This window comes from Schistocerca cancellata, chromosome 1 (genome assembly GCF_023864275.1).
Source record: "Schistocerca cancellata isolate TAMUIC-IGC-003103 chromosome 1, iqSchCanc2.1, whole genome shotgun sequence".
Taxonomy (NCBI): Eukaryota; Metazoa; Arthropoda; class Insecta; order Orthoptera; family Acrididae; genus Schistocerca; species Schistocerca cancellata.
Genome location: NC_064626.1, coordinates 1,021,691,484 through 1,021,710,965, shown reverse-complemented (window position 1 = coordinate 1,021,710,965; position 19,482 = coordinate 1,021,691,484). Strand labels below are relative to the sequence as shown.

General features: G+C 43.2%; 1 protein-coding gene across 2 annotated transcripts in view; it reads left to right on the top strand.

The window, feature by feature from the left end:
- LOC126089452 (ras-related and estrogen-regulated growth inhibitor-like) overlaps window positions 1-18,688 on the top strand; it is a 579,634-nt gene extending 560,946 nt beyond the window's left edge. For both annotated transcript variants that reach the window (XM_049906911.1, XM_049906910.1), the window contains one exon: window positions 16,208-18,688. In XM_049906911.1, coding sequence (XP_049762868.1) covers window positions 16,208-16,475 — 268 coding nt within the window. In that variant the 3' untranslated portion in view covers window positions 16,476-18,688. The remainder of the gene's footprint in view (window positions 1-16,207) is intronic.
- The last annotated feature ends 794 nt before the right edge of the window (window positions 18,689-19,482 follow it).

Below are 19,482 nucleotides of genomic sequence, written 5' to 3'. Positions count from 1 at the left end.
GTAACCACGAGATAAGCCACTAGCCAGTACAAGTGTGAAATGCTGGTACAATAATGACCTGTATAACCGCCAGAATGTTGAATGCAAGCATGCATACGTGTTTGCATTGTGTTGTACCGGTGCCAGATGTCAGTTTGTGGGATATGTTCCATGCCTGTGGCACTCGGTTGGCCAATACAGTTGCGGTTAATGTCGATCGTGGATGAAGCTAGAGTTATCGTTCGATGATGTCCCATATGTGGTCGGCTGGAAACAGATCTGGTGATCGAGTAGGCCAAGGCACACGTTGGCACTCTGCAGAGCAGGTTGAGCTACAATAGTGGTGTTTGGGCAAGCGTTCTCCTGCAAAAACACCCTCTGGAATGCTGTTTGTGAATGTCAGCGCCGGCCGTTGTGGCCGAGCGGTTCTAGGCGCTTCAGTCTGGAACCGCGCGACCACTACGGTGACAGGTTCGAGTCCTGCCTCGGGCATGGATGTGTGTGATGTCCTTAGGTTAGTTAGGTTCAAGTAGTTCTAAGTTCTAGGGGACTGATGACCTCAGATGTTAAGTCCCATAGTGCTCAGAGCCATTTGAACCATTTTGTCGCACCATCGTGTAGCAGCCTCATTACCTTTCATATCACCAGAGGCAAGCCTTCTAGTAGGAGAGGCGGGGTCACCCACAGTAGTTCTAGATATTCCTCGACCATGATACGTTATGGAACGATGACTGGTCCCACGAGGCAGTCGTCAATAACCTGCATTGACATGTCGAGGCTGAATCGGTGATTTTTGTTCGCTGGCGTTATATCATGGGGACTCTCCCTAGCCTAGAGGTGGGTATTGTAATAACAGAAACCCAGCACCGTGGTGGTCTGTGTGTCGAACCAGCGACAAAGCAGTCGCCTCTGTTGTCAGGCCGTGGGTAATACGGTCTGCACTCTTCGTAGGTGACACGGTTAGTGGCAGTTGTCATGCAGAACGCTCCACGCGGTCGTCTGCTTGCCCCATGCTGGCAGGTCTGCTGCCTGGTTCTGGTAACGAGGTCGCTGTCAAAGACCTTTTATCTCCATGTTCAAGTGAGTGCATTTCCCTTGGAACGTATATCTGGCAAAATGTCCATAATACGATGCAATTCGGTCCCATTTACCAAAATCAGCCGCTGTACTCAACAATAGCTTGTACTCTTTCTTTTCTCAGTCGCTGAGCTGGTGTATGAGTTTGTGCTGTGATCTCCTTCCGAGGAATACGTACGGAAGGAAGTGTTATGTTTTCCGACCTTTTTTCGTAACGTGTACTCTCGGAATTACGACAGTAAATTTCTTTGTGGCGTACACCAAACGAAGCCATGAGCCACTCTTCTTTGACTCCCACTGGAGATAAAGCTGTCAATACCCTCAAGGTTCTGGAATGAATTTTTCATTCTTCGGCGGAGAGTGATACGTTTTGAAATCACCTGACCGAATAAAACTGTGTGCTGGATCGGGATTCCAGCCTGTAAACTTTACCTTTCGTAATCAAACGCAGAGCCAACATGCATCCATTATTCGAGGAATGCTGTACCACAAGGCTGTAGGAGAACTGACTCAAAATTCGGAAAGTAGAAGATGAGGGTCGCAGACGTGCCCGGATAGCTCAGCCGGTAAGAGCATATGTTCGCGAAAGTCAAGGTTTCCAGCACAGTGTTTTAATCTGTCAGAAAGTGTCAACTCGCAGATTGCTTTCAGCAGGCCAGTGTTCTACTACCTTTGGTTATATAGGAGGAACGCTGCTTATATTTTAGGATTTAAGAAACGCTCACTAGATGGCGCTGTTAACATGTGACGTTACTGTGGTTTTGAAATTTTTCATTTGTTGTTGTTAGAACAATGTTCATCGGTTAGCCTTGTAGTTTATTAAAAATGACAGTTTAAGTAAACAGTGTCGCGGAAACCGGAAATTTCGCGTGAATGTTTTCGTTGCATGAATTCTTACCGTTTCCGTAAACGTGTATTGTATGTTATGTTATGTTATGTTAACCCGGGGACCTAGAAACGACGGAGAGGCTCCGTCACCGCCGCAGCCGCAGTGGTCCGCAACTCCACGGCGGTTACCGCAGTCCACTTCATCCCTCCGCCGCCCCACACTGAACCCAGGGTTATTGTGCGGTTCGACCCCCGGTGGACTCACCCCCCCCCTCCCTCCCCCCGGGGAACACCACACGAGTGTAACCCCGATGTTTGCGTGGTAGTGTAATGGTGGTGTACGCGTACGTGGAGAACTTGTTTGCGCAGCAATCGCCGACATAGTGTAGCTGAAGCGGAATAAGGGGAACCAGCCCTCATTCGCCAAGTCAGATGGAAAACCGCCTAAAAACCATCTACAGGCTGGCCGGTTCACCGGACCGTGATACAAGTCCGCTGGGCGGATTCGTGCCAGGGACCAGACGCTCCTTCCCGCCCGGAAAGCCGTGCGTTAGAGCGGTCGACTAACCGGTCAGTCTTCGTAAACGTGCAACTCAAACAACAATGATACAAATCACTTCGTTTCACTTTTGGTATTCGTTCACCGTCATGGAAGGCAGTCTACAATTTATTTCTAGAATTACTTCGTGGCCGTTCTTCCGTAACTGATACATAATATGAAGATCAGCAAATTCGGTTGTCGTTTCAAAAAGTATCTATACTTCGGAAAGTAACTTACCTGGAAACAGAAACATCCCTAGCCATACTGAATACTGCAGTAGGTTCGGTTTTTCATGGATATTTATCTACGGAAAAGCTCCGTTCCCGGTGGATTCCGGGTCGTTTTACCTACGCTCAAAAACTCAGTTGGTGTAAGGATATGCTAAGAAAACTGGAACAAAGAAACACAAAGGCCATACACGACGTCGTAAAAACAGGAGAAACTTTGATATTTCTGTACAAGTCGGAAAATAATTAGAAGTCAGCTTTTTAGGTGCTCCAAGACACACCGAAATTAACAGAAGACGCCATGTGTCAGACATATGGCATTCGCACATAGATTCACATTGCATTTCATTTTATATTTCTGCATTTTCTTTAATTTCTTCAGCCAGGTATAATGCAATACCCTATGGATGTTGTCAAATAAACACACAGTTTGATATTAAAATATATATACAAGTAGTTCCAGGAGGAATGGTCAGTACTTAGGCATACGGGAGGAACGATCATTCGAAGCAAAATAGTCTGAGAAACATAGGCTCTATAATGCATGCCTTAAGAGCTATGAGCACTTGCTTAGCTTCACTGCTGTGAAACACATCTATTCTACTAAAGAAGTGCTCATAGGTATTAATGCCGTTTAGAGCCCACGTTTACTGGACTTTTCTTTCTTCTTTTAGAGCATACTACCAGCCCTCAAAATATGGAAAGCAAAGAGCTTGCAGTGGAGCAGTATCAAAGATGGTGCAGTGCCATATGTCTTAAGACACGCATCATAGAGCCCATGTTTGCTGTACTTTTTTGCTTCGAATTATCATTTCTGTCGCTTTGCTGAACTTCATCAGTCCTCCTGGGACGCTCTGTACATAGGCTGTTTCAAAATCTTTGGGACTGACTTTTAGGGGTGATACATCATGTCATGGGGAACAACTGTTGTTAAGAAACAAAATTTTCACTGACATTCACGACAACACTATGCATATGATTATTGAATTCGGTGTTCCTAGGACGACGATTTCAGCGAACTAGCACTGTCTGCTAACCAGGCCTGTTGCACGCTACCTACCCCTGTAAATTGATAGTAATATTTAATAAGAAAGCCATAAGAATGGATGTCTCTAAGTGAAGAAAGAGACCAATCAGGAACTCCAATTTTGTTCGGTTTACCACCTTCCCCGCACAGCAGATGACTGGACGGTAGGCAACACACACTGCATATGAATGCCACAGACTGCCTATGCCCTGACGCCTCAGGGGCATAACCAGACTGAAACGCCACCTAACGTCACTGGAAAGTGTCAGCAAATATTTTCATTCCAACAGGAGCTGTTCCCCATGAAGTGAACTACTATCTCTAGACATTTGTCTCGAAGACTTTGGAACAATCTGTATATTAAGTGTTTACAATAAACTTAAAGACTTCAAGCAGCAATAAGAAGAAACAATACGATTTGATTTCATGACAGTTCAGCAATTCCAAAAGAATATACATTAAATGAGAGACATAAAAATAGGAGTAGAAATTTTATTGGATGATAATAAACTGTAAACATGTGATGCAAGTGATGTCTCTACGGTTTCCTCTCATAGCATTCACCAATTTTTGTTGCAAGTAATCATTCACATCATAGAAAACAGTTCAGCACGTGATGTAACCCGGGCACTGCTCGGCTACAGCTGTTATGATTGCCTGCCTATGTTTGGTGGCTGCTCAAGATACCTCTCGTTGAGAATTAAAATGATTCCGTAGATCTTTTTTCGTTTCATACCAATAATTCTTCCCATCGAAAGTCCTGTGTTTTATATCTGCGACATACTGGAAGTCAAGTTGCGGCGGCGCTGTTTCTTCCGTCCCTTTTACGACGAACCTGCACCTACCTGTGAACATTGTCTCAGCATATCATTAGTAGGGAAGCCGAGCGAAACCTACTGTACTTCGACGTGAACCAGGCTGCTATTAAAGTCACTAATCTACGTTTCGGGAGAACATTTTCACATGAAATGAAAGGTTGGAAATTTTGTCCTTAATTAATATTTTGTGAAACTTAGGTGAACAAGTATCACTGCGAAGCCCGTGCTAGTCTTAACACAGTCACTCAAAATCCCTTTCACTCACGTTAGCAAGTTCGTGGTGTTGCATTTCCCGAAAACGTAATAGCTACAAAAACACGTATTGTTTTTGATTGAGAATGCACGCCAAATATTAAGTCTGTCGGTACCGAATGCAGTCACAGTTTTTAGTCACCGACCTGCTCAATACGCCACGCCGAATATATGTCTTTTCTCGTCACAAAATTCACTTAAAAATCCCGAACTTTCTACACACCCATCGGAATAATTATGACGTCACTTTAGCACACTTTTGATGTATGAAACACTGCTAGATCCGGCAACTTATCATTTCCCTCGGAACTGCTACTACACACGTCCGAACTGTTTCATGGCTAGGCTCCGACTCTTCTCTAGAATACTCTAAGTCTTCTTTACCAGCAGAGAAAGGCGCGCGAAAAATATTACTTTACCATTGGTCAGTTTACTCAACAGCCAATAGCAAAACAACATTCTCCCGCGTTAGTCCACGCTTTTCATCAATAACCAATCGAAAAATAGTAAACCTAACGACTGCACTTTTTACCGACGTAATTATCTAATATGCTGAAATTTTGTTTATGCATAAAGTTATTTACTATTGTTATTTATACCTGAATTAACTTTCCCTTTACCGTAAACCTACATTACAAATCTATTCTACAAAAATCCCCTTTGTCCACATCCATACTCCTTCGAATTCTTCCCAAACAAAATCCCACTACATAACTCGTTAAACAATTATCTTCATATTAACCTTAAACCACATTCACTCATCATTCATACTGGTAAAACACATTTATAACATTTCACATACACAAAAAGACATAATAACACCTTATGAATATAGTAGAACATTTTATGAAAAACATTCTATTACTTTAGTGCACTCTAGTGGGCACAATCGAAACTAAATCAGTCCCCTATCCAATACTGTCCTCTTTCGGCTGATACATAAACTACGTGCTCGTTCAGTCTCGCGTCACCATCCAGCTCTAAGACACATCTCCCACTTAACCGCCTCCAAGGCAGGATCGGTATACGGCGCTACGCCTCAAAGTGTGTCAGGAAAACCTCTATTTCTGAAAATTTTGATGGCACATTAGCAGATCTGACTGAAGTCCTAAAACTCTATAAATCTGTGTATAACATGCCATAGAGAAGATGTTATCACGCGTTCAGTATTTTTTGCAATTTGTTACGGGTTTGTGCAGTCAGAGTGAGGGACTCGCACAAATGCGCAACATCATGAAACGGAAACGGTACAAGAAAGAAGCTTTGTATGTACTTATGGCAAAACGTTAATACAAGTCAGTTTGTAATGAAAGTCAAATGAGCATGTTACAGCTAGGACTTGAACAAAACTGAAAGGGAACGCCTGTCTAGAGTCAGAAACCTCCACTGGTTTACAGCTCTTGCAGTGCACGCAACCAACAAGAAACGTTTCACTCGAGTGGCTCTTCGGCACGCAGCCAGGTAACCGTGTATGACTGAGACAAGAAGGGAACAGGGAGTCATGGATGAAATACGAGACTGCGCACACATTTCTTTTTCTGTGCCGCCAAGACGAAAATTTATGTTAGAGAAAAGAGTAAGATGGCTTGAATAAATTATACTGTAGGCCTCTGGGCATGAATTGCACCGGATGAAACAGCTTTTGAGCAAGGTAATGTGTCTTCCACTAGAGAGAGAAATGGCACTCAGCGGTGAATCTGCAGCTTTACACGATACAGAATGGAAGGAACTGTAATTAACAAATGCGCTGAAATGCCACAAAGTTGGCTCGCGGAAGATTAATCATGGAGTGAAACTTATTCAAATTAGCCTCCAAACTGCCGTGGCTGCTTCGATATTAATTTCGCATGGTGGATATGTTGATACAACTGGACCATTATAACAGGTAATATGCCATGACTCCTAGGTGCGCCAATGTAGCTCCAAAAGCCCGTTTCGATTCTCCTCACTTACGTATCATGGAGTTCTGTAGTAAATGATAATTAAGTGCTGTAATTAATATTGCGAGAAACAATGGAAGGCCGGTCTAGATGGCCGAGCGGTTCTAGGCGCTACAGCCTAGAACCGCGCGACCGCTACGGTCGCAGGTTCGAATCCTGCCTCCGGCATGGATGTGTGTGATGTCCTTAGTTTAGTTAGGTTTAAGTAGTTATAAATTCTAGGGGACTGTTGACCTCAGAAGTTAAGTCCCATAGTGCTCAGAGCCATTTGAACCATTTTTTGAACAATAGAAGATAAAGTGTACAATGTTTTCCAATACTTTATTTATTTCGCCTCTGTAAATGGACTTATGCTTAATGACGAAAAGAAAATTTACTAAGTTCTGTACAACAAATAAAGTAACACTCGATAGTAATGTATGACATGAGTGGGCGTCAGTGAAAGAGAGAAAACGTTTCAGAATTTGTTATTGTTCGTAGTTACGGAAATTTAAGCTTGAGAAAACACATTATTGTGGTTAATGAGAAATGTGATGCAGCTGGCGAAACTTGGTAGCTGTGCTGACCTGTGTTCATATAGTTTAACGCTTACGGCGCTATTTTTAGGATTCAAGTAACATGAACTTTTCAGAATTTAACAACGTAACTGAATCATTTGTTGTATAAAAGTTTGTTTCAGCTTAAATTTATTATATAATAGGAATTATACATGCTGACACGGAGGAATCGACAGCAACACAGAAAATTGTAGAACAGACAGCTTTTCACTTGCCACTACCTTCTTCAGGGCAGCCGTTAACGACCTGCTCCACTCCATTTCGGAAATTGAGTACGTCTGAACTACATGAAATATGCGATGCCTCAACATTCTTTATTGACGTCCGTGAAGGTGATGCCCAATACAGCGATAGTCTCATTGGAAAATTTCAGAAGGCAATAACAGCTAAAAAGAGACGTGCTTCCACCTTGGTCTTGCTTTAAAAAGATGACATTATGTGACATTACCGCTCCGATCCAAAAGTGAAAGGGCATCTATGATAAGATTCACTGATGCCATTCATTGAGGATAGCAAAATGAGGAACAATTACAGGAATTTTTGTATGGAATGAACAGTGTATTATGTACAACATATAGATTGAGAGTAAATAAAAGATAAACGAAAGTATTAAGCAGCAGCAGAGAAAAGATCACTGACAAACTTGGCAGGAAAATTGTGGACAAGCTAGCAGACACAGTGAAGGAATTCCACTACGCTGGTCGCGATTCCTTGATGTCGGTACGTGATGGTCTGATCATTCTGAGGAACTGTTGGATGACGATCTTCCGTCCTTACAGCTTATACATCGTAGAAGCAATGACGGAAAGAATAGAAAGGTTCAAGAGAGGGACAGCCTAGTCACTCCGTCACCTCAGATGGTTCTGAAATCCACATTCGCGAAAACTAGCCAGCAAGAGGCCAGGCAAAGCAATGGTTTCTTACAAGGATCTGCTGTGGAGAGACAGTAGGAGACGAGAAGTGTACTTTTCAGTCATTTCATCTGTTAGGCCAAGCATACATTGTGTGATCACCACGCGATAGATGTCGCTCAGTTTATCTCATACTGCACGACATTACACTCTGCATATACCGGTTTATTCAGCTGCAGTGACTGGCTCTCAATAAACCAGTTTTATATTTCAGATTTCGCAAGTCTTACCAATGGATGAACTAGCCAAAATTATCTAACAAAGCTTATGTGGCATTTGACACTCCGTATCGAAGTGTGCTCATCGAAGTGGCAGCAGGAAATAAATAACTTTTACGTACTTGGGCGAGCCACACCTACCTCGCTTGAAGTTATTCTGGGATAAGACGATTCTCGGGAGCCAGCGTGTGTTTCACTGTCACCTTCGAATACCAGGACGAGGCCGTTGTCACCTCGGCGTGAGTTATTCACGATTTACCGTCACTGCGACAGCCACAGGGGTCTCGTTGTCATCTGAGTGAGCACCGTCATTTCGAAAAGCGGGAGGACGAGTGCGTTTCTGGCACGGATTGTCACAACGTTGCTCTCCCGTTGTGACGGAACAATTCCAAGCGGAACGAGGAGAAAGTGTCGGTCTGGGAGTGTGATAGCCAGCCAGCACTTTAAACGCGGACTTGAAGTAAATGAATTGCCGTGATTTACGGCGCGGTTTAATTGGTCGGGCTGGGACGAGTATTATTCGTAAATCAGGCGCCACGTCCCCCCCCCCCCACCCCCTCAGCGGTCTGGCCACGGGTTTGACGCCGCAGGAATGCAGCTACAAGTGGCGCTAGCGGGGAAAGCGGCCGAGTGAGACGTCCCGCGCGCTAACAAGGCCGAGTGCGGGCACTCGCAAAGCGCGCTGGCGCATGCGCACTCGGGTCGCGGCTCGCCATGCGTCTCCAATTACGACGCCATTGTACTGAGCCGGCGGGCGATAAATCAAACTATGCTTTGCACTTACAAATGGCGCTGCCGCTCCGGCGCAAGCGCGAACGGCGAGAACGGGACGGGTTTGTTAACATCTGTTTTAAGGTCCGCCAGACCAAACGATAAGGCGGCTACGTGCGCTAGAATTTTTGTACAGACCACTGTGTGCCTCAAGAATTTTTTTTTTTTAAATGCATGCTACAGAGCTAGGGTGTCTACTACAGGGTGGTAATAAAGTCTCGATCCATTTCTAAACATAATGGATGCATTCACATAATACGCAAGTACGTTTGTTGTCACATGCTCCAGAATAGTAATGTATATGTTTCCTGTAATAGTTCCTTCTGCAAAGTGGAAGGGTCCATAAACTGTAGTCATTTTGAGTGCACGCCACACTTTCGCTTTTTGTATATGTCTCTGCCATTCAGTGGTACCGTAAGGTGGATCGTTACTAGAACTGCGCTCTACCAAAGCTGCGATTCGGTGGTTTTGGTACAGTTCATAAATTACATATTAAATGTTAGGATCATCGGTACAATTTGTAGGTTTGGTAGGGAAGGACACATAAGTGAATGTGTAAGAGGCAAACTGGGAGTCGACAACTTCACTTTGTTTTGAACATAGCTAGAACCGTACATCGTTCACTTTTGTGTATTTTGTATCCCTATAAAATATAAACTCCATTTTATAATAATAAAAATTAGTTGATCATTTAAATTCTGCGCTTTTATGTAACCTCAGCAATTACTTCTGATGCAAGTACAGCTTACATGCACAAACATAAACAGCTGTATGGAATTATTGTTATTTTGTACTCAATAGCATGTTGATCATCATGATCAAAGGCAAAGATTTCCTGCTACTATTGATAAGCGTGGAGATTGCTTATGAATAACGGGAACGTGTTATATATAAGCTGTAAGGAGTATTGAAACCATGCTTGATATGTTTTTGTTTTCTAGTTCTTTTTTATATTATCGTGTTTTGAGCAAATTGCGTTTTTTAGCGCAATCTTTTTTTTTCCTTTTTTCGCTACAATATCCATCTGTTTCACATTACAGATCAACAATTCGCGAATAAACCCAGAACCAGTGGTAAATATTGACAGTTTCAGTTTCTTTATACAGTTTATTTTTAAGTAACGGACATGAGGATAACTATGTAGGACAATTTTTTTTTAGATCACGTGTCCCTTTATAGACACTCACTCAGTTACTAGATGGTTAATCGCTTCTGGTTTCTAGGGGAATCTAATAAGACACCGGTGAAAAAAAAATAAAAAAATCGATCGAATTGAGGTATTGTGTGATAGTTATGCAACACACCTAACGTACAGGTAATACAGTTACGACCTCAACTGACAAAGGCTACTAGGAGAAGGATAGCAGTCTATGCTTACTTGTGATAGTCTATTGTAGCCTACAATAGTTTTACAACTCTATTCACAACTCTATTTGTTACTCCATATGCACCACTTGTACTTGTTAATTTTTCTTCACATGGGGAATATGGGCTCTCTAATAATCAAAATGTGATCTACGAGATGTTGACTGTTCGCTGCTGCTATCAAACCGTAACACGCAGCTTTTGTGAGATTTGTAACCTTCGTGGTCTAATTTGTCAAGAACCTGAATGTTGTGCACTTTTTTCTTTAGCACAAAGTGTAAAACTTTCAGAATCTTTGTTTTTGGGACATCTGATTCGTTGCTTAAACGACGAGTTGATGCATTCACACTTCTTTCGGTTGCTTCTATGATTCCCTGAACAGTCTCCTGTGGCATAAGAGCTCTCAAAGGGTCAGTTTCATCGGCAACGTTTGAAGCTCATTGGAAATTGTTGACAAGTAACCGATTGTTTGCTCTTTTTAGTGCTGCTTTTGTGAAATTTCCTATAGAACTCATGTTCCACCTTAAGATAAGATACCGCAGACTAATAACAGTCACAAGTGCATGGTAAGCTTGCTTCTTGAGTATTTTAGCCGAGCGGTCTAAGGCGCTGCAGTCATGGACTGTGCGGCTGGTTCCCGCGGAGGTTCGAGTCCTCCCACGGGCATGGGTGTGTGTGTCTGTCCTTAGGATGATTTAGGTTAAGTGGTGTGTAAGATTAGGGACTTATGACCTTAGCAGTTAAGTCTCATAAGATTTCACACACATTTTGAACATTTTGAGTCTTTTCAAAAAAAGAAAACGAAAACACTAGCGCAACATGACCACACTTATGTAAACAACTGGCCATTAAAATTGTTACACCACGAAGAAATTTAACCGACAGGAAGAAGATGCTGTGATATGCAAATGATTAGCTTTTCAGAGCATTCACACAAGGTTGGCGCCCGTGGCGACACCTACAACGTTCTGACATGAGGAAAGTTTCCAACCGATTTCTCATACACAAACAGCAGTTGACCGGCGTTGCCTGGTGAAACGTTGTTGTGATGCCTCGTGTAAGGAGGAGAAATGCGTACCATCACGTTTCCGACTTCGATAAAGGTCGGATTGTGGCCTATCGCGATTTCGGTTTATCGTATCGCGACATTGCTGGTCGCGTTGATCGAGATCCAATGACTGTTAGCAGAATATGGAATCGGTGGGTTCAGGAGGCTAATACGAAACGCCCTGCTGGATCTCAACGGCCTCGTATCGCTACCAGTCAAGATGAGAGTCATCTTATCGGCATGGCTGTAACGAATCGTGAAGCCACGTGTCGACCCCTGAGTCAGCAGATGGGGACGTTTGCAAGACAACAACCATCTGCACGAACAGATCGACGATGTTCGCAGCAGCATGGACTATCAGCTCGGAGACCACGGCAGCGTGACCCTTGACGGTGCATCACAGGCAAGAGCGCCGGCGATGGTGTACTCAACGACAAACCTGGGTGCACGAATGGCAAAACGTCATTTTTTGGGATGAATCCAGGTTCTGTTTACAGCATCATGGTGGTCGCATCCGTATTTGGCGACATAGCGGTGAACGCACATTGGATGCGTGTACTCGTCATCGCCATAATGGCGTATCACCCGGCGTGATGGCATGGGGTGCCATTGATTACACGTCTCGGTCACCTCTTGTTCGCATTGACGGCACTTTGAACAGTGGACGTTACATTTGAGATGTGTTACGACCCGTCGCTCTACCCTTCATTCGATCCCTGCGAAATCCTATATTTCAGCAGGATAGTGAACGACCGCATGTTGCAGGTCCTGTACGGGCCTTTCTTGATACAGAAAATGTTCAACTGCTGCCCTGGCCTGCACATTATCCAGATCTCTCAGCAATTGAAAACGTCTGGCCAATGGTGGCCGAGAAACTGGCTCGTCACAATACGCCAGTCACTACTCTTGATGAACTGTGGTATCGTGTTGAAGCTGCATGGGCAGCTGCACCTGTAAACGCCATCCAACCGCTGTTTGACTCAATGCCCAGGCGTATCAAGGCCGTTATTACGGCCAGAGGTGGTTGTTCTGGGTACTGATTTCCCAGGATCTACGCACCCAAATGCGTGAAAATGTAATCACATGTCAGTTCTAGTATAATATATTTATCCAATGAATACCCGTTTATCATCTGCATTTCATCTGCAATTTTATTGGCCAGTAGTGTATATGTATTATAATTAAGTATTATGTGGTTTTACGAGAAACCGTCCATGAACTAATGGTGCCTCCGTAAGTCCCATCAAGCCCATCGTATAACGAATAAGATGCAAAACGAGCCGCTCGATTTGCTCAAGCAGTAGGAAGTATGTAATATTCACAACTTGACCCTGTGTTGTACGATAGTGGCACTTAGACGATCCTTCTGTTGGATATGCAAATGGCCCCTAACCCACGGGCTATCCGAAACACTTGGCCCTACCTTCCTGTCACCAACAGAGCTGGAGATATTAGCACCGATGAGGTCCCGTTTCATTTTGCGCTGCGTTTTGGAAAATATTGGCTAGCTCATGCTGCGGCATGCATATCGATATGTCGTCAATATATCTTACACGACAAAGATGTCAATGTTAACAATAGTATAATCTTTATCTTTGTTTTCAATAACTGACTGCGTCATTAAAGTTGCAACGCGAACGGGTAGAAAACACACACACACACACACACACACACACACACACACACACACACACATCTTAATATTCATCATAAATAATTATTTATGTGATCATGATAGCCAACAAATGGTTTGGCTTTTTTACAAATATACCATCACGCCAACAGCTTGTACCACCTCTCAGCTTGAAGCGATATGTACATTAACTGACAGCACAAATTGTACATCTGTCTGCATATTTTAAAGCATTAACTAATGTATTATCCTACTCTTTAGTCAGTTATTACATGTAACGGATATAACCTTAAGAACTCTTCGTTGGAAAGTTTGCTATCATACAATCACGCCTTCTACTCTTCTCTCCCTTTCCCTCTCTCTTACTCTTTCTCTCCCTCTACCTCCGGCCTTCCATTCCCATCTGTGAATCCCAACAAAAATTTTAAATTATCTGTAATTTTACCACCGTAGCCAATATAATTATTGCACTTAAAGTTTGCAAATGTCAAAAATGGTTCAAATGGCTCTGAGCGCAATGGGACTTAACATCTGAGGTCATCAGTCCCCTAGAACTTAGAACTACTTAAACCTAACTAACCTAAGGACATCACACATCCATGCCCGAGGCAGGATTCGAACCAGCGACCGTAGCAGCAGCGCGGTTCCGGACTGAAGCGCCTAGAACCGCATGGCCACCGCGGCCGGCATTTCAAATGTCACCTGGTTATATAAAGGAGTATGAAGTTAAGCTGTATAAACTTGACAAAATGGGATTTATATACCACTTGAAATATTTATTCACATGCATGTACTCAACACCGCAATACAAAGGCCTCCAAAATCCTTTAAAACATTTTCTGTAATAATGTTGTTACGATGTATATTCTTCGTACTTTGTCATAAAGTTTGTCTTTTCCTGTGTGATCCTTGCACGTAACAGTTTCCACACCCCATCTGTGTTTACAAAATATGTCAGTATACAATCTGTATACATGTGATATGCTACGACAGTGGTAGGAAATTGACAAGTGAAGGTATTCTGTTTTATTTATTTTATTTTTACCATTAAATATGTGTTAAGCTTATGGTAAAAAAAGGCCAAACCATGTTCTGATATAGTGTTTTGTTTCTCTACTAGACGTTCCGTAAGTTCCTCCAAAAATCGTAACACAACACACGCATATGTCATACTAACAAAAGTAAATCCACCTGATGATGGAGGTTTGCCGGTCCATGTGGCCGAGCGGTTCTAGACGCTTCAGTTTGGAACCGTGCGACCGCTACGGATGTGTGTGCTGTCCTTAGGTTAGTTAGGTTTAAGTAGTTCTAAGTTCTAGGGGACTGATGACCTCAGATGTTAAGTCCCATAGTGCTTAGAGCCATTTGAACCATTTTTGATGGAGGTTCTAACAACCCTACCACAACAAAGGTAAAAAATTAATTATGATTGTAGTGTTGCTCACGCTGCTAAAAATTGCATTTTAGGGCAACAACAAAGTTATATTATGTGGCAGGTGTCATTAGATCACAGTTAATAAAGTCATTTCATGAAGTAATGGCCGGCCGGAGTGGCCGTGCGGTTCTAGGCGCTACAGTCTGGAGCCGAGCGACCGCTACAGTCGCAGGTTCGAATCCTGCCTCGGGCATGGATGTGTGTGATGTCCTTAGGTTAGTTAGGTTTAAGTCGTTCTAAGTTCTAGGCGACTAATGACCTCAGAAGTTAAGTCGCATAGTGCCCAGAGCCATTTGAACTATTTAACTTAACCATTTTTTAAAAATAATGGATAAACTAGGCACTCATCTTTTCGTGTTTCCCACGCTGGTCTCGTTGTGAACTCATGGCTCTATCGTCGATAATCTAGGTGGAGATGCTTCCAAGCTCGGATGCAAAGAGGCTTAGGTGTTATTCTGCGATATTCAAAAGTTTTATAGATGTGTTTCATAAACCATTCTTGAAGATCAAACTTTTGCAAGTCAGCACAGTGGCGATGTAAAAAAGAAATCAGCACTCCGAATTTAAGTTACACTCCTTTTTTATTACTTTTTTTTGCAATATCACGTAACTCACAAAACATCACTTCACAATATAAAACATACTTGAAAATATCTTCCTCACTGTTAAAGTTCACATTACATAAACTGACTACAATTTGCGTCTTTTCAACATGACGACCGAGACTTGACCCTCTAATAACCGCTTACGCGCCCAAAAATCAGAGTTACAAGTATGTCAAAGATCATAGTGACAAAAGAAAGAATTCACATAAGAATAATATCATTGCAATATAAACATATCGATGTATCAAAATACCTCTACATTAATGAAATCAAATCTGAATGTTGTCTCAGAGATATGTTAACTGCTTTACAGAAACACAGTAGAATGTTAGAATGAAATTTTCACTCTACAGTGGAGTGGGCGCTGATATGAAACTTCCTGGCAGATTAAACTGTGTGACGGATCAAGACTCGAACTCGGGACCTTTGCCTTTCGCGAGCAAGTGTTCTACCAACTGAGCTACCCAAGCACGACTCATGCCCCGTTTTAATCTGCCAGGAAGTTTCATATCAGCGCGCACTCCGCTGCAGAGTGAAAATCTCATTCTGGAAACATCCCCCAGGCTGTGGCAAAGCCATGTCTCCGCAATATCCTTTCTTTCAGGAGTGCTAGTTCTGCATGGTTCGCAGGAGAACTTCTGTAAAGTTTGTAAGATAGGAGGCGAGGTACTGGCAGAAGTAAAGCTGTGAGGACGGGGTGTGAGTCGTGCTTGGGTAGCTCAGTTGGTAGAGCACTTGCCCGCGAAAGGCATAGGTCCCGAGTTCGAGTCTCGGTCCGGCACACAGTTTTAATCTGCCAGGAAGTTTCACAACAGTGAACTTGTTTCATTTGATGGCCTCTTTTGTTGTTTCGGTGTAAGAAATCTGTCCCCAAACTTTGTGAAAGTAGTTTAGAAACAACCTGTATAGTAGTGAAACTCCCCTTATGCTCTTGTGGCGCTGGTGCTGAGTCGGTTGTGGGCGGTGGTGTTGCAGTGAGATCTGCGTGGACGCGGGCCAGGAGCTGTCGCTGCAGTACGGCTGCCAGTTCTACGAGGTGAGCGCCGCCGAGAACTTCGCGGGCGTCTCGCTGGCCTTCCAGTCGCTGCTGCGCGAGGCGCGCTCCGTGCAGCTGCTGCGAGCGCTGCCCATCCGCCGCAAGCTCGGCGTCAACTCGGTCAGCAAGGTGCTCGGCAACATCTTCGGCAAGAACAGCAACAAGGCCTCCGGCGACCGCAAGAAGAGGCCGTCGCTCTCCATATAGCTGGCCCGCCTGTGCCCCGGCAGCGGGGCCTGACGACGCCGTCGCCGTCGCGTCCGTTCCTACACACTGTGCGCCGAGGGGCCGCCGGGGTGTCCCACCACAGAGCACGCTGCGGCTGGGTGCCGCATTCCTCGAGTACCTAGGAAGCTGTCCGTGGACAGAATCTCTCGCGTGAGAACGACTAGAGGTTTCGAGGCTTCCCACATGAACTGCATCTCACAGGAAGTGCTTTGCATCAGATGCGAAGACGTGTGATGCTTGTTAGAAGCTCCCCATTCGAGACTGCCCTGTTTTATAGGGCATATTTATACACAGTATTGACTAGATTCGTTGACCTACGATTTGGGTACGTGGCCTTACCGACGGTAGGTTGTGCACTGGAATACCCCCCTCCAAACGCAGGGATCAAAGTCGCTCCTAAAAGGACCCAACACACTTGCATTAATGTGCAACGGAAATGATCCAACATTTGACATGTTAAAGTCACTACCACTCAAGTTCCTTAAGGTCGAGAGCGAAGGTATCGGTACAAATACAAGAGGCAGCTGACAAGCGTTTCCCAAAAATTTTGCTTCCATCCCAGGGGACGCTGAAGATTCTACGAGTCTCATGACAGTACGAACAAATTCAGTACTGGTTTAAAGAGGGTGTGTCCAACCTTTCAGCTTACCTGGGCCACAATGGAAGAAGAGTATTTTTGGGCCACATGTAATATACTTAAAACTAACACGCTGGAAAGAGAGAGAGAGGGGGGGGGGGGAGGGAAAGAGAGAGACTGTCGAAGGTGTGGCAGGAATTTTAAATTGAAAATATTCATTTTATCGTATCAGTTGGATTTTTATTGACTTTTTTTAAAACCGTTAGTGTGGTACACGCTCACTTTTTGGACCGCACTGATGTTTGCTTAGTATCGTACACGGCTCGCGGGCCGCAGGTTGGACATCCTTGGTTTAAAGTTTGCTGACTGCTGTCAAACTGTGTTAGAGGAGAAAACTCATAATTCATCCGTGCCAAATTTTGTTGTTGCTACTATGAGGACCATCGGTAGTCTCTTGTAATGGTATATATTACTTCTCAGTCCGAAGCACATCTTCTAGTCCAGAAAAAGAACCGCACGAAAATGTCCTTGGGATATAAATCGCGCAACCCACATGGGTGTAAGCCATTCGCATGCAGAACTGCGCGTTTTACCATGACAGACATCTGAATGGCCACCTGTTCAAAGTATAACAGTGTAAGTTTCGTAGCGCGAAGAAATGAAACCTCGATATAATAGGACTAAAAAATGCCCACATTTCAATGTCGTCAGTTATTGGTGTACATCCCTCTGTTTAAAATAATTACACTGCCTGTATAACAATCTTTCTCTAATGGTCTCGTAGTGTTGCAGTTATTCAGTCTACAAACTGCAGTTGCAGAATTATAGCAAAGTGGAACAGAACAATATGTACAATGACTTCTGCACACCTAACGTCACACTAACATGAACCGACTTTTGGCAAACATACAGTAATGTGCTTGTGCTTGGGTGCAGGAAGTTTGTTGTATAGCATAGAGTGAACTCTGATGGTGAAATTATGATCGTAAGCCTTACTTGTAGTTTCCGATATTATAGTCACAAAATAAATAATACTTCTAGAATATACATTGCCGAAGAAGTACACATCAGGAGGTTGGCAATATTTTGTTTTCTTCGGTGTGGTTTTGGTCCTATTCCATCGATAGTTTGTTCCTTGTCGTTACCAAAGTTCCTCTCCTAAACATCGAATAGGTGATCATTCAAATGCGTCTTGCTTTAAGATACGCTGTTTTGCATTTGAGTGAATCATACCACTGTTTTTTGGGTGAGACATTTGTATTATAAGCTAATTTTGATGCGGTTCTGAACGTTTCAGGTCACGCACTTGTCTTGTTAAATCAAGTATCCCATGTTCTTTAGTGACTGACCCTTATAAACAGCATAAATGTTTTGTAGTTAATGAAGTGGGGTCTATTTATTACCTGCAGCTGAGGTGTTTATATTCCGAACTGACAGCCGGCGATAAACGTAGCCGAAATATTGTTTCCTGTATTAGATCTAGACGCACTTGATGTGGATCTTGTTTTACGGTGCGGTGCAAACAAATACTCGATGGCATTTTACCCTGCCTTTGCGAACTACATCTAAAAAAAAATACAGTCCTGCTCATTTCAATGCACCGCAATAGCAAACAAAGTCCAGCTCGTCTGCATCTCGATCTAAAACGGGACCCAACAGTTAGGCCACATTTACCGTCGACTGTCGTTTCGGATTGTAGACACGATGAAAGCACTCAACAGCTGCCTTTCCTTACTGGCATGGCTTAGTAGGATCCGATTCTTCTACTCGTGTTGACACAACAGAATTGTATTCATATGTGGCTCCATAGCCCTCCTGAGACACATTTTAATTATTCAGTTTCTAATTATCTTTCTTGGGCTTGTCGAATGTAAGGAAGATACCCACTTACGAGTCACTTATAGTGTACTACTGATCGTATGACACGTCGAGTATGTGACAGGCATTTTCGTGGACCTTGATGACTGCCTAATATTCACATACGTCAACCACATCCGAATAAATACGTGTAAATTAATTACAAGTTGCCAGAGGCGTTTCAGACACAAGCGTTTAAAGTAAATATATTTGCTGATGTACATAAAAGGATGAAGACATAAATGTATAAAAAGAACATTTTGTACCAATTGAGTGAACTGAGATTCATTGTGTAATTTAAGAAGTGAAACCAAGTGCCTTACAGACATTATAGTATTATGACACATTCCTTCATCGCAATGACATTTTTATAAAGTGATTTATTGTAAATAGTCATCAACTGTTCTATTACTTTAAGAAACGGTGTTCCATGTCCTTGTATTATACCTACAGATGCTTTTTTAATGCAACAGTGCTAATTAGTATTTGTCATGGCCATTCACATCCGTGTACAATAAAAATTCCACATTTTATGAATGTATATAACAGAAT